The sequence below is a fragment of the Notolepis coatsorum genome, assembly GCF_963971535.1.
Source record: "Notolepis coatsorum genome assembly, chromosome: 4".
NCBI lineage: Eukaryota > Metazoa > Chordata > Actinopteri > Aulopiformes > Paralepididae > Notolepis > Notolepis coatsorum.
Window position 1 is genome coordinate 70,008,944 of NC_140168.1, and position 16,348 is coordinate 70,025,291.

General features: G+C 44.6%; 1 protein-coding gene across 1 annotated transcript in view; it reads right to left on the reverse strand.

Annotated features, from left to right (window-relative positions):
* Positions 1–16,348, reverse strand: part of LOC311226549 (uncharacterized protein) — a gene marked incomplete at its 5' end in the record, with an annotated part of 109,156 nt that overhangs the window by 11,759 nt on the left and 81,049 nt on the right. The window contains one exon of the mRNA XM_084311969.1: positions 3,483–3,824. Coding sequence (XP_084168095.1) covers positions 3,483–3,824 — 342 coding nt within the window. The remainder of the gene's footprint in view (positions 1–3,482; positions 3,825–16,348) is intronic.

Sequence of the window (16,348 nt, forward strand, 5' to 3'; positions counted from 1 at the left end):
GGAGTCCGTTTCCCCCCCCCCCATGCATTTTCATTGAGTCCAATCCAAAAGGGTGAATTACCATCTGGGAGACAATAGGGGGCGCTTTTTTCACATCTGAGAGCCTGGGGTGGCTGATTTACCAACGGTAGACTCGGTTGATGAAATATGAATTCAGATCGCTAATAAAAAAAAAAAGAGAAAAAACGAATATTCTCGTGATGGGCATTCAACCCGCGGGGTGTAAACCCGAGAAAACTCGGGTTGGGCAATCAAAGTGTTAACAGTGTTCATTAGGGATGGGTATCGTTAGGATTTGATCGATACTACTACTCTTATCGATACTGCTTAACGGTTCGGTACTTTATCAATACTCTTATCGGTTCTTTTTGATTATTTTGAAGAAAAAAATATATTTATTAAGAACAGAATCGACATTGCTTTATTATTCTTGTATCTATATTACTGCACATGGCTCTACTTTTTGATCAATTAATACAAGCAGTCAGATAAATTAATTATTTTATTTAGATAGTTCTTAAATCAGAATGTCCCACCCAATACAATAGTTAAAAATGGTTCAATACTTTTAGAACAATAGCCTGATGCTGTATTTTCCATGAGTTGAGTGGACGCATGACCGGAGCAGTGCGTGTGTGTGTGTGCGCTTTGCGTAGTGGGCGTGTCAACAGTGTCAGCTGAACTCGCACCAAACAAGGCATAGGGAAATAGTCAGACAGACATCACAGAATTATTTCATAATACAAAGTTTCTGAATGGATATTTGGATTAAACCAAGTTGTATGCAGTGATGAACGGTCTTTCCCGCGGAACACAAGTTACTTAACGTTACACGGGTCGCGCTATCTAACGATAGCAGTGTAACTCTTAATGTTACACAGGTCGCGCTATGCATGCTTTTTTCGAACGTTTCGTTTTCTCTGCTCTGCTCTGCTTCAGCACGGACATTACCTCTCAAGTACCCGTATGCATGTGTGAGTGTGAGCGTTTTAGTGTGTAACTAACATCCCCGCTCCTGATCGGGCAGACGGAGAGAGACCGAGGGAGAAGAGAATCAAGAGATATAGAAAACGGCCAACAAGATTTGCAACGTTTAAATTCCTCGGAAAAACAATGCAAGAGGCTGCGGTCTCGACTCCCGGAGTCAGCATTGCCTGCGGCTTGGGCCGATCGTCATACTAACTCGTTTGGCTGAGTTAGCGGGAGGGAAGTCGTGGGTGGTAATCTGGCTATGTGGACAGCGACACCTACAGGTCAGGTCTGGGCGCCTGCTCAGCGAAAGGCAGGAGGTGGTGAAGGCAGCGTGACCTCCCATGCGTTACACTTCACCAATGAGAGTCCTCGCTGCCAGGTGAAAAGAGAGCCACTCACTCATCTAACCTCTAGCTATCTGGCTCCGTAGCGAGGCAAGATGAGGGGCGGGATGGCTCTACCTAATTTTCTTAATTACTATTGGGCATGCAATATCCAAAAACTCCTCTACTATTGGTCTAGTTTAAATACACATAAGGAGAAGTCTCTCTGGGCTCAAATGGAAATATCATCTTCCCAGCATTCTCTTTACTCTTTGGTATGCTCAGGCTTACCATATGTCCTCAATGTCAGCTCCATTCCCACACACACTAAAGATTTGGACTCAATTTAGGAGGCACTTTGGTCTTAATAGACCATCCTCTCTCTCTCCAGTCTCTCGCAACCACTTGTTCAAACCATCATGCACCGATCTCACCTTTCAAAACTGTCTTGAAAAGGGGATCAGAACTGTTGGTGATCTGTATAGCAAAGGGATATTCTCTTCCTCTGCATAGCTGTCAGATTAGGCAAATTCCCGGAATTTCCTAACCGCACCCCTCCTAACCGCACCTCCTATTTTCTTTCTTTAAATCCTAATGCTAAGCGCCTAATCTCTAGAATAAATGAGAGAATTGATTCTATCCAACCTGAATCTCCTAATATCAAAGCTGCTTGGGAGCAGGACCTGGGAGTGGAGCTGACGGATGAGAAGTGGGACACTGCTCTAGAGCTAGTGCACACTTCCTCAATATGTGTGAGGCACGATCTAATACAATGTAAGATTCTGCACCGTGTGCACTACACCAATGCTAGACTAGCTAGGATATTCCCCGACACAACAACAACAGGTGCAAACAATCACCCGCTGACCTCATTCACATGTTTTGGACCCGTCCTATTTTATTCGCTTTCTGGTCAGACATATTCAAATCCTTTAGAGATATATTAGTCCATGGGCCAGACCAGATATCGGTGCCACTCAGGGTGACTAAACTTACATATAATTTTTTCAAAGATCTATGTCTGTAGATGATATTTTGGTATGATAGCCGTTCCAGAGTGGTAGCTTTATAATAATTATCGAGTCATGAAGTATACCCACCCCCTCAGGAAATTGCATTTCAGATGCTGGCGCATATCCTGTTTAGACTCACGTAGAGGACATCTGTCAATATTTCACAATATTGTGTTTGGTATCATTTTAAAGGGGACTATGTCATCTTTCATTCAAGCTAAGATGTGAATCTTTCTGACCAATATAGAGGTCACTGGAGCTCTTTGAACAGTCAACAACACACATTTTTACACGATTTTCGCCTAAATGATATACCATCTTTTAGCCTCGTGTCATCTAGGAGCAACAGAGACACGATACAATATCTACAACACTCTCAGGACCATAAGGATTCAGGAAATGTATAATATGCCTATACTATTTCATTGTTACAGGTCATTGTGAGCCTTAAGGCCTCTGCATGCTACAGAAACTTCAAAGCAACTGCAACACAACATCGACAAAGCAACGGCGCAAAGTTAGTTTAACTAAAGTTAGTTTAGGTTCGTGTTAACGTAGGGCTGGGCGATATGGAAAAAAATCATATCGCGATAACGATATGATAATTTTATTTTATTTCTCGATATCGAAGCGGATTCAGCTTGTTTTGCTCCGATTTGACGTCAGTTTAAACACCTTTATACTCCTAGGCATATTTAATTCCGCCTGGATCTTTTCTTTTTATTGTGCACTGTAGCATTGTCAAAGAGTAATTGTGTTTGCTCTTTTCCCTTTGTAACTTCATCCTTTATCTTTCAATATCTTATTTGACGTTACTGTATGATATAAGTGTGTATTAAAAGACGGAGCTAATGTTTGTGTCCACGGGCAAGCTATATTCACGTAACTCGCATATATTCAAATGATTCCTGTAATTCCTGTACAGTAACCATTCAACTAATAATGTTATTTCTGGGTAATGCCCTGAAATCTATGCATGGACTGAATCAAGAATTGATTTTTTTATCAATTTGTGACCCCAATAATCGAAATTGAATCCCAAAGACACCCTGAAAAGTCACAGTGCAGTCACTGACACAATGCTGGTCTGATATATATTATTGTTCTGAGGAAACCTCATTAAACCCACACTGAAACACAGCTGCCAAGACACAGAACATTAGATTTCACCAACCTGATCTGCGTAACTTTATTACTGGTTTTAAATCCAGATCCGGCAGGTGGCGCTGATGGTCAGTTGAGGAGCTGGCTAGAGGCTCAGTCTGGGTTTGGTTAAACCACAAGGAGTGAGGTTTCTCTTCATCATGTTCACTCTTCACAGGGACAGGAGTGGATGTTAACTTTATGATGTCAGCCTCCCCTGGACCTTGAAGCTGCTCTCCCTCCTGACTGGTCCAGAGTTCCTCCTGTTCCTCTTTAATCTGTAGGAGCTCTGGCTCCTCCTGGCCCAGACTGGGGCTCTTCTCCTGCTGCTCATGGGGAACCTCCTCTTTACAAACAGGGAGCTGTAGGTGACCTAGATTGAGGAACACAAAATAGAATGATAAAAATAGCTGATCAATGAATAAATAAATACGGTACATTACTTTCATGTACTGCAATGAAATAGTCCTTAGCGGTAGTGATTGAACTATTGAGCGAGACATTGAGTTAAGTAGGCTTGCATTCTTGACATTTTGGAGATTCCCCTCTAAGACAATGGACCTCATCCTTAAACACAGTTAAGAAAAAGTTAAGAAATGTCTTCCTCCACTTAATAGGTTCCTGGGACAATTCTGCCATTCCTGAATGGTTTATTATCTGGGATTCCTTCTTAGCTAAGAACAGGATTTAAGAACATGTTCTCAAGGGCTGAATTTGTGAGAAATCATTGGTGATTGCATTCACATCGATTTTACAGACATCCCCAGATTCAAATAATAATAATAAATATGCGAATATTTGTATCATTAACAATAACGTTTTACATTTATAGTCATGACTCAACGAGGCATCGTGCTGTCCTAAAATAAATAAAAGCATTACACAAACACTACAAATGGCAGTGAATAAATAAATAAGCACGTATATAGCTATAGTGGAATAGAATGGACACATCTACATTCTGCTCTCAGCACATCCCTTTCCTTTCATGTACACTATACTGTACACAGTGTTTCCCACAGGATTTTCAGAGACTATGGGGGGTGAACCTCCGACCGTCTAGGGGGGTCCGGGGGCATGCGAATTATAATTTTTTTGTACATTTTAAAGTTAAATGCATCAATCTGGTCCACTTTGAGAGCAAATATATATACAGTCCGGTAATTTCACCTAATAAGGTATTTGCATTCCCATAACCTAGAATATTCCATTTGGTACTTTTGTTGTGTTACACCTTCAAAGGAAGAGTTTAAAAGGAGCATTTCACCTAATAAGGTATTTGCATTCCCTGCACATTTAAAGGTTTAAATTAATATGTTTAAACATTTACCTATTGAAATGATAAACTGATAAGAGTTTACTGACAATAAAAGGATACATCCAATATCCAACCTTGAACCTAGCTTTTAGCTAGAGATAACCTCAGAGACGTCTGAACCAAACCTAATGTGTTGATCCAATCAATCTAGGACTTGATATCGAAGTAACCCTCCCGAAAGGAGAGGTTACTGAAAGAACCTAAAAGGGATACTTCAAACCGTTACTTGTACTTTACGTCTGTATGTATTATGTATGTCTAGCTAGCGCGCATTTGATTGAAACACCGGTTATTGTTATAATTCTGTCTCTGGTCCACTATTCTTTAATTGTGCATATTACTCCTCCTCTCCTCATTCGTACCTAGAACTGTGCCCGTGGCAAACAGCTGTTACAAGTAAGTGACACAAGTGCTACATAAATTTGGCGAGCCAGCCAGGAGGAGTATATCACAATTACAAGGACCAGTCTTTAAGGCAGAAACTTAAATAGCGTGTAGCGATGGACGTAGTTCAACCTAGCAGCGTGAAAATCCCTAATTCGGTCATAGTCAGCGGTATAACCGATATTACCACTGACGATGAACTGAATGACTTTCTGATGAAACACGGCTCCATTCGGAGAAAGCTCCTCGTAGACCCTTCAGAGTTAGAGCCAGAACCACGTGTTATTATAGAATACGATAGTGGCGAAGCCGTGCAAGGACTTTCACATTACCGACTAAACACGGCCAACGCTAGTTACCTCATTAGAGACTTAGCCAGCGATTATGGACCTGTAGTCAGCAAGACGGCTACACAGACTTATCTCTCAGACCTAAAAGAGATAGCGAAACTGAGTGTCGAAGACCTCGCGGAAGTCCTCAGGAGAGAACTCTCCACCATCGGCGACGGCCTCACCCTGAACGATCCTGAACCCCAAACTGACGAAGAAACAGGTGGGGAATTATTCGAAATGTCATACCAACATGTCCCAGAGGCTGCAACACAAGGTAGCCCCTCACCCAGAACAATCCCAGAGCAGCAAGTCCGACTAGAGCACAGCCGGTCTCCTTCACCAGCGCGCTCTCAAGAGAATGCACGATCTGCGAGACTCTCCGATGTCAACCCACCTGAGGTGCAAAAGATGATTGTGGAGCACATATTGCGAAGCGAAGACTCAGCCATGCACAGCCAAGCATCACTGAGACTCAGACTCTTCTCTGGGCGAAGACCTCGGCCCGACAGAGAAGTAGACTACAAGACATGGCGTTCCAATGTGCGGCTTCTTCTCAAAGACACAAAATTGTCTGATCTACACAAGTCCCGGAAACTCCTAGATAGCCTCATGGCACCCGCCATTGACATCATAAGACACCCGACACCTGAATGTCCCCCAGGAATGTACCTGGAGATCCTCGACTCCACCTTCGGAACCGTCGAAGATGGAGATGACCTTTTTGCAAAATTCCTTCATACAATGCAAAACAATGGAGAGAAACCTTCAGCTTACCTTCCACGACTACAGGTGATGCTGAACACCACCTACAGAAGAGGAGGAGTAGCTGCAACCGACCTTGATCAGCAACTTCTAAGACAATTCATCAGAGGCTGCTGGGACAACACCATGATAACCGAGCTGCAGCTAGAACAGAGAAAGAGAAACCCACCTACCTTTGCAGAGTTCCTCCTGTTACTCCGCACAGCAGAAGACAAGCGCTCTTCCAATGAATGCCGCATGAGACAGTACCTCAACGTTTCAAAGCCAAGGGTATCGAGTAACTACCAGGGCATATGGAACCAATGCGAAGAGGAATGCACTTCACAGCCAATTCCGGACACCAGCTCCGAAGTCCAAAGTTTAAAGGCTCTAGTTGCAGACCTACAGACACAGCTCCCAAGAATACCGAACGACAACAAGAGAAGACAAGCGAGGCCAGCTCCCAAGCAAGAAGCCCCGGCATCAGTTAAACCGAAGCCGACGACTGACAGAGGTACTCCCAAGTCCCAAAAGTCAGAGACTCCATACCCAAAGAATTACACAAGCAATAGACCAAGACCCTGGTATTGCTTCAGATGTGGAGAAGATGGACACATAAGACCCCACTGCGAGAGTGAACCAAACCCCTCTCTGGTGGTCTCGAAAAAGAAATTACTAGAGGAGAAACAGCATGCATGGGACGCTGAAAACAAAGCCTCCAAGCCTGATTTAAACTAAAGACAGTTTCTGCTGAGGGACAGGCGGGAACTGAGTCACGAGAGAGACGTCCCAGACGGAAGTGGTAAGCCTCCAATATGTGCTCGGCCTCCCATACCAAAGAAGTAGCCCTACCAAAAGGACTGGTTGGAGCTAAATGCACTGCACAAGTAACCATAGAAGGTAAAGAGTGCAGCTGCTTACTTGATACAGGCTCCCAAGTGACAACAATCCCGAATTCCTTCTATAAAGAGAACATGTCTCATCTACCTATCCACTCCTTATACAACCTGCTTGAAGTGGAAGGAGCCAACGGTCAGGAAATTCCCTACCTCGGCTACGTCGAAACTACAATCAAGTTTCCCAAGAGCATGTTCGGAGTAGACATCGAAGAGCCCACCCTAGCGCTGATTGTGCCTGATATGCGCTCCTCTCTGTCATCAGTGCTGATAGGCACAAACGCCCTAGATATCCTGTACAAGCAGTACGCAGACACCACATCTCAGAACTACCAATCCGTGCCATACGGCTACAAGGTAGTCTTGAAAACCCTTGGAGCCAGACATAAACAGTCTGCGGATTCCAGCATGGGCGAAGTGAAACTACATAGCAAAGACCCTGAAACTATCACTCCAGGTCAGACCAAAGTCCTCAGATCATATTGGTGAGAAGACATGACAAGTGAGAAGGAGTGACATGTGATTGACCTGAACCACGAACGACGGCGGGACCAGGCAAGGAGGAACACAACCCAGAGACCAGGGCGACCCACGGCAGCAGAGGACCACGAGGGACGCCGCCAAGGAGCTGCGGACACAACCTGAGAGAGCCGCCATCCAACCCAGCCCACACGACACAGACGTCCCCAAAGGAAGGGGAGCAGAGACAGAAAGGACGACATGCAGCCTCACCCCGGCAGCCCGTGGCAGACCAAACTCATCACCTATAGAAAGGAGCTGGAGCCCCCGACCATCAAGGTGGACATCCATGACAAGATTGCCATCCGGGTGAGAGAGAGCGTCCTACTGACTGGCCACTACACCGGCAAACCCTCGCCCTCCACCAAGTGGTACCATGATGACGGGGAGCGGGGGACCGACCAACACAGCACGTTCAAGAACACCATACCGCCATGTCTCTGGGCCTGATGAAGGCCAAGCGTGAGCACAGCGGCAGATGGAGAGCAACACAGGCTCCGGGAGGGGAATCTGCAGCGTCCCCGTGGACGGCCACCCCACTACCCTGTGACCTTTGACGAGGCACACAGGAAATGGATGGTGACCGCCTGGAGGCCTCCTCTGAATAATGAAGAGTAAATGTTTCCGACTACATCGTCAAGAAGATAGACATCATCAGAGACCCATAGACCAAGAGAAACGCCTAACATACATTGTCCACCTTGTTATGTATTTCTTATTAATTTTATAGAACCAGTTGGTTAATTCCAAGACACCAAGTTTTGTTTCGACCAATGACGGTATGCACCACAACAATATACTAGAACAATGCATAACGTTATCATAATCACCTTTTATATCAGTTTTTATATAAACCACTAGGTTAACGGTTAAATGTTTTTTTATACATTAGCCACCAGGTTAATGCCTATTTATAAATCGTGTCCCTGATAATTATGCACACGATTTTGTGTTTTACCCTATGCACTCTGACCACAGAGACAGTGTCCACATGTGTTCAATTAGTTTATTAATATGTATGTGTGCGACCATGAACTTACGTATTTAATTGGTTGAGTATTAATGATCTTAACTCCCATAGATATTATCATGAAGACACATAGATGACACCTAAATGTCTGAGTCACGACGTGAGCGACTGGAGGTAGGCCAAGATATGTGCACAGCTATAGCTTCTAATGATTATGTTATTTGTTGTTTGATATCAGAGATGAGGACCACTCATTGATATAGGTATTTGAGTGGCTAAATCAGACCATTATTAATAAAAGAAAAGGGTGATATCTATTCCCACATCTGATATCAAAATAACACACAAACCTCAGTCCAGTCAATCATGCCATGAATCATGTATGTAAATATGTCTATTTTAAACTGTTATGCCAACCACCAGATCAAGGTTTTAAAATGATTTTCATTCAATAATCCGGTAAACCAACAGATCACATTGGCCAAAATTTTCATTATTTTAATTGTTTTCTATTTATTCATTATCTGATAACCGATGGATTACAGCGATCCCATTCTTTTACCATTTATATTCACTTTTCAATATTTTACTTGTTCCAAATAATCCTGGTATATTATATATATTAATCTCACCCACATTATGAAGAGAAAAATGGAGTAACTATGGAATAATATATCCATTCCCCAACTCATGTAAAGACACCTCCCTTTGTCCCCTATCCTATGTCCCCCCTATGTATATTTCTATCTGTCCAGTTAATAAACCTTGTTATTAACTGAACCTCGGTTGACTGAGAACATTCTTCAGGATATTCACAATATCCCACAAGAGACTCATGCGAGTCCTGAGCCATCTGAAAGAGTATGGGCTAAAACTATAACCCGAAAAGTGCAAATTCTTCCAGACCTCCGTAAGGTATCTAGGCCACATAGTGTCTGAGAAAGGAGTCGAAACGGACCCAGAAAAGACAACTGCACTCAAAACCTGGCCAAAGCCAACCAAACTGAAAGAACTGAGAGCATTTCTAGGATTCTGCGGTTACTACGTAGATTCGTCAAAGACTATTCAAAGATAGTGAAACCCCTCAACGCACTTACTGCCGGATACCCTCCAACGAAGAAGCACGGAAAAGCTACAGTGAACACCGAGAAGTATTACGACCCTAAAGATCCCTTCAATGACAGATGGACCCCGGCTTGCCAGACAGCTTTCGACGCTATCATAGAAAGGCTGACAACTGCCCCTGTTCTCGGTTTTGCCGACCCCAAACAGTCCTACATATTGCACACAGATACAAGCACACTAGGTCTCGGCGCCGCCCTCTACCAGGAGCAGCAAGGACAGAAGCATGTCATCGCTTATGCAAGCCGCGGATTGTCAAGATGTGAAACCAGGTATCCTGCCCATAAATTGGAGTTCCTTGCCTTAAAATGGTCGGTAACTGAGAAATTCCAGGATTACCTCTACGGAAGACCATTTCTCGCTGTCACTGATAGCAACCCGCTGACATATGTCCTTACCACTGCTAAGCTTGATGCCGCAAGCTACAGATGGTTATCCGATCTATCAACCTTCGATTTCCAGCTGCAATACAGAGCTGGAAAACAGAATCAAGATGCTGATGGGCTGTCCAGACGACCACACAGCAGACCAGCTGATGACCCAATATCGAGAAAAGAGATGGAAAGAATACAACAGTTTGCGAAAAGACACCTCCCTGAACCAGAGCACGCAAACATGAGTGAAGACATCATTAGAGCCATCTGCGAAAGACACTTCGTTCGCGAAGTGATGGACAATGGCTCTAAAGAGACACCATCCAGCATTGCATCGGTGGTAACACTTGCCCTCCACCCAAGCGCAATCCCAGACAGCTTCCAAGGAGAAGATCAGCTGGGTGGCCTACCCGTCGTTCCGCTGATAACTCCAGCCGAAATGAGAGAAAAGCAAAGAGCCGACACCTGTATCCGTCAAGTACTACAGCTTGTGGAGTCAGGGGAGAAACCTCCACCGACACTCGGAAAGGAAATCCCAGAACTTTACCTTCTAGTAAGAGAGTGGAACCGGTTAGAAGTATTGGACGGAGTCCTGTACCGGAAGAGACAAGAAGGCGCACAGACCCATCATCAACTTGTGCTGCCTGAAGACCTGAGACCTATGGTCTTAAAGAGCCTTCACGATGACATGGGCCACATGGGCGTGGACAGAACCCTAGACCTCGTCCGAAAACGATTCTATTGGCCCAAAATGTCAGCTGAAGTAGAAACAAAGATCAGGCCCTGCAATCGATGTGTACGGCGTAAAGTTCCACAAGAGAAAGCTGCCCCGTTGGTGAACATCACAGCCACACGACCACTCGAGTTGCTGTGCATGGACTTTCTCAGCTTGGAACCAGACTCCAGTAACACAAAAGACATCTTGGTCATTATGGACCACTTTACGAAATACGCAATAGCGATCCCTACCGCAAATCAAAAAGCGCAGACAGTCGCTAAATGCCTACAGTGTGGGACCACTTTATTGTCCACTATGGTATCCCGGAGAAACTCCACAGCAACCAAGGTGCGGATTTCCAGTCCTGCACAATTAGAGAGCTGTGTGAGCTAGTGCACTGCAACCTTGCCCAGGCCCGACGGGGCCCGGCCCGGCGGGTTCGGGCTGGGTAGGGCTTTTTTTTTAATAAATAATTCGGGCTCGGCCGGGCCCGGGCACCGCCGTTTTTTTTTTATTATTGCGTTTTTTTTCTTCTCATATAACTAGGGTTATAGGATAACCTTCGTTTTCCTTAAGATTCGTTTTCTCTTTTGCGCCAAGCTGTCAGAGAAACATTTGGATGTAATTACCGCAGCGCGCAGGGAGAACTCAGGCTGGGGACAACTCGATTGGTTGTGTTGGAATATAGCCAGTTGGCGAACGTTTTATTTGTACTTGGATGTATGTAGCCGGTTGGCGAAGTTTTGTTAAAGTTGTTCAACGCGTTGCTGACGTCGTGGTGAGTGATGTTTATTATTTGCTGGGTCGCTACCTGTTTTGTTGTGCTTTTCATTACGTTGCTCTGCTCGAAATCTGATTTCTGTTTGTTTGTATAGTGACTGAGTAGGCTATTGTGTGTCGTGTGTGTGTGTGTCAAAGAAGATTCTATAGCCTTCAATACGTTTTACGAGGCTGCTCTATAAGCGAGCACTGGGAGGGAGGCATAAATGCTTCTTAGTTTTCAGCGTGATATGCGTTATTTAGGCAGACCTATTGGACATTTTCGTTTTTGTTTATTTATTAAGTTAATATATAAAGTGTTTCGAATATTTAAAACAAATACAAAAAAATTATATTTTAATAATAAAAATTTTTTTTCGGGTTTTCACGCGGGCTAGGGCTCAAAATATTATTTACAGTCGGGCTTATTTTCGGGCAGGGCCTGAAGTTCACGGGCTCAGGCAGGGCTCGGGCTTTATTTCAAGGCCCTTGCAGACCACTAGTGTGAGCTAGCCGGCATAAAAAAGATACGAACTACCCCGTACCATCCAAGGGGAAACCCAGTTGAACGTGTCAACAGGACCCTGCTTAATATGCTGGGCACCCTGGAGAATCAGAAGAAAAGCCATTGGCGAGACTACGTCAAACCTCTAGTACACGCCTACAACTGTACTAAGAACGACACTACTGGATTCACCCCGTATGAGCTGATGTTCGGGCGACAGCCAAGGTTGCCTGTGGACATAGCCTTCATGGCCTTACCTGTCAACTACCAGCCAGGCTCACACTCGCAGTACGTCCGCAGTCTGAGATCCCACCTTGAGGCAAGTTACAGAGTAGCTACAGAAAATGCAAATAAGACGGCGGACCGTAACAAAGCAAGATTCGACAAACAAGTTGTTGAGTCTACCCTGCAGGAAGGTGACAGGGTTCTCGTCAGAAACGTCCGCATCAGAGGCAAGCACAAGCTAGCAGACTGGTGGGAAGCAGATATCTACATTGTAGTGAAACAAACTGGAAATGTCCCAGTCTATGTAGTGAGACCTGAAACCAGAGATGGTCCACTACGAACGCTCCACCGAGACCTACTGCTACCTTGCGGATTCCTTCCTACTACCCCTGAGGAAGATGGACCTACTGTAAAAGACAAACCTAAGCGACCAAGAACTCGACAGAGCCCAAGAGAAGAAAGCTCGAATGAATCAGAGAGAGAAGACCCAGATGATGACTATCTCGATCTCACTTATCACTATGGCCATGGAGGTCTATTGGTGGAAACACAACCCTTTCCAGTGCCCACTGTCGAGCAAAACCCCTCAGACGCAGTCATTCTTCCTGAGGGAGCTCCAGGAACAACTGATGACCCGACGACACTGAACAAGACTATCCCATCCGCAGTGAGACCTACTGAAGGCAGTTTACCTGACCCAGATACAGCGGATCTGGAAAATTACTTGCCTGACATGGATCAGGAAGAGAACAACCTACCTGAAAAGACCTTACCAGTTATGAGTTCAGAGGAGAACAATACTAACATGAATGAACCAGAAACCGAGCCAGATGGACAGGAGAATGTCCAAGACAATGTGGAAAGAGAAGAGGAAAGAGATGTGAGAGATGGACAGGAGAATGTCCAAGACGATGTGGAAAAAGGAAAGAAAGAGATGTCAGAGATGAACCCCCAAGAAGGTCGACAAGACATAGAGAACCTCCAAAAGTCCTGACTTATCCCGACTAGGAAACCCACTAGTAACGATAATCCAGTCACTATTCCAGAGTCTAAGCTCAGTAATCAAAGACTCTTTAGATCAGTGATTCCCAACCTGGGGTCCGCGGACCCCCTGGGGGTCCGCCAGGGGGCGCAGGGGGTCCGCCAGACCAGATGATTTGAGGTCCTTTTTTTTTTTTTTTTTTCTCTCAGAGAAATATTTAATTAGCATATTTTTATCATCAGAAGCATGAATAGTCTCTCCACTACAATAAAAAATAAAGATAAATAAATAAACATCTAGACATGATTTTTGAACGTTAACAGTAGGCTACCGGGTAGCCGCTAAAACGCGAATCAGTTGACTGTATCACTTTCCGTAGCTAGCCTAGCACGCTAGTTAACTTTCTCGGCTCGTCTGCAGTCAGCCGCCAGAGGCGAAAATGTGTGACAAACGAAAAAGAGATGACGGCAGCTCATCTGCAAAAAAAGTTAGGACCTACAGCAATCGCGAAAATTACATCACCATGGGCTTCACTGAGGGACCAGACAAACGACCTGAGTGTGTGATTTGTGGAGAAAAGTTGCCAAACTCGAGCCTGAAGCCCAGCATCAGGCGTCTAAGCACCCAGAAACCGTTGGGAAGGATCCAGACTTTTTTCGGAGGAAAGAACAGTCTCTCAAGGCGAACACGCCTGTTGATGTTAGAGTAGCGTGGAGCAGGGGTGGCAGTGATTTACAGAAGGCTACCGAAGCCTCCTTTGAGTGTTCGCTTTTAATTGCAAAAGCAAAGAAACCGCACAATATTGGCGAGCAGCTCATCAAACCAGCCTGCATCAAAATGGTTTAGAAACTGTGTGGCCCACAGGTGGCGGATAAACTAAAATCAGTACCACTCTCAAACAATGTAGTGAAAGACCGAATTGATAAGATGTCAAGTGATTGCGGCAGCAGCTGTCAGAAAAGCTTAGAAAGGGTCCATTTGCCATACAACTTGATGAAACTACAACTGTCGCAGACGAGGCTGTGCTCATCGTTTATGTGCAGTATATCGAAAATGAGGATCTGAAGCAGGACATTCTCATGTCAGTCAACCTTACTACCACCACTCGAGGTGAGGATATTTTTACTGCAGTGGATTCTTACTTCATTCAACATAAATGCAAACCGTTCACCATTAGGGCCTGATTTGAGAGGATGAATACAGGATTTGAATATTGGCCAACATTTTGAAATACATATGGTGCAAGATGAGATTTGTTGATTGAAGGCACAAGTCAAAGAAGCATAGTGGGTATAATTATGATGCATATGCCTGTGTATAAGCAGTTTGTTATTAAAATGACAAAAAAAAGTATTAAAATGACAAAAAAAAAGTATTTTATGGTATTTTATTAGGAGGGGGGTCCAGGAATTTCATCAGAGATGTTTGGGGGTCCCTGGGGGAAAAAAGGTTGGGAACCCCTGCTTTAGATGACTCCGACTCCCCAGAACCCCATAGGATTGTGATAATGTAGTCCTGGGATAATATGCACAGGGACGTGCATTAGGATAGAAGGGGAGGATGTAACCCAGGTTTCAGATTCATAACTATTTAAGTTATAGGAACATAAATAGTTAATGCTATTATGTAAGAACATAGGTAGTTAATATTATTGGATACCAAGTCCCTTTGAATTACAGCATTGCCCTTTAATTTGCGTCATGACGTGAGATGACGTGAGTGAGATAGATATCACGACAGCCACGTTTTGCTTTACGGCGCGCGAGTCTTGCTACTGCGCAGATGCAGACACAATCCACAGAGATTCAACACGCAGTTGAACAGAGCTGGATAACGAGATGAAATAGCATGATAAAACCAGTTATCAAACAGTTATAAAAGATTCCCCCAGTTGCAAAACCGAAGAAGCGTTGCAGTAAAGTAGCTGTAGCCTGCGGTTTTGCAGGCCAGTTTTTTCTAGCACCCCGTTCCACCCTGGGAGCAGTTCCAGGAGTCCAGACCACCCATCACCACGTGTGCCCACGCGGGGACGAGGCGGTGTGCCGGATGATGCAAGATGGCGAGCCAACCCACTGAACCTCTGATATAGATTCATTAATAAAGCTTTTTTCTCCTCGATTGATCAACTTATAAGTTCATTCCTGTGGGGTAACAAAAGAGCACGTATTAAGAGGACAGTCATGCAACTTCCCAAATCAGAAGGGGGTTTGGCTTTGCCTAATCCTCGCTATTACTACTGGGCATGTAATATAAACAAACTCCTTTACTGGAAGACCAAAAGGGAGGAAGAAGAACGGCCCCAATGGGCTCGGATGGAAATCTCCTCTTTGAAATACTCACTCTGGTCTGTGGCAACATCCCAACTGCCCATTTCAATCCCTATTAAACAAGTGGCTCGGAACCAAATCGTAACTGATACTTTGAAAATCTGGAATCAGCTTAGGAAAGAATTCGGCCTACACGCTCCGTCGGGGCTAGCTCCAATCTCTCGTAATCACCTATTCCTACCGTCCTGCTCCGATCCTGTATTCAGAATCTGGGCAAACAAAGGATTGCTAACAATTAATGACCTCTACTCCGGAGGTGTGTTCTCCTCATTTGCAGAATTATCAAAGAAATTTGGTCTTCCAAACTCCCACCTTTTCCGTTTCTTTCAGATCAGGCATTTTGTTCAGAACCAATTCCCACAATTCCCTGGCCGTCCTCCAGACTTGAGGATTGACCCACGATTATATGCACATGTTCTGGACGTGCCCTAAACTCACAGAGTTTTGGACTGCAATATTTGATACACTGAGTAAGGTCCTGGGTGTGACGTTAGACCCAGATCCACTCACTGCCCTTTTCGGAATCCCGAATACCCCTACAATCACGTCTAGGGCTGCAAAACTAGTTGTGGTGTCCACTACCCTCCTCGCTAGGAGACTCATTCTCTTTAAATGGATACACCCTTCTCCACCCACTCACAACAGATGGATACATGAGATACTACATTGCATTAGGCTTGAACGAATCAGATTCTCCCTAAAGGGCTCTCTTGAAACATTCCATG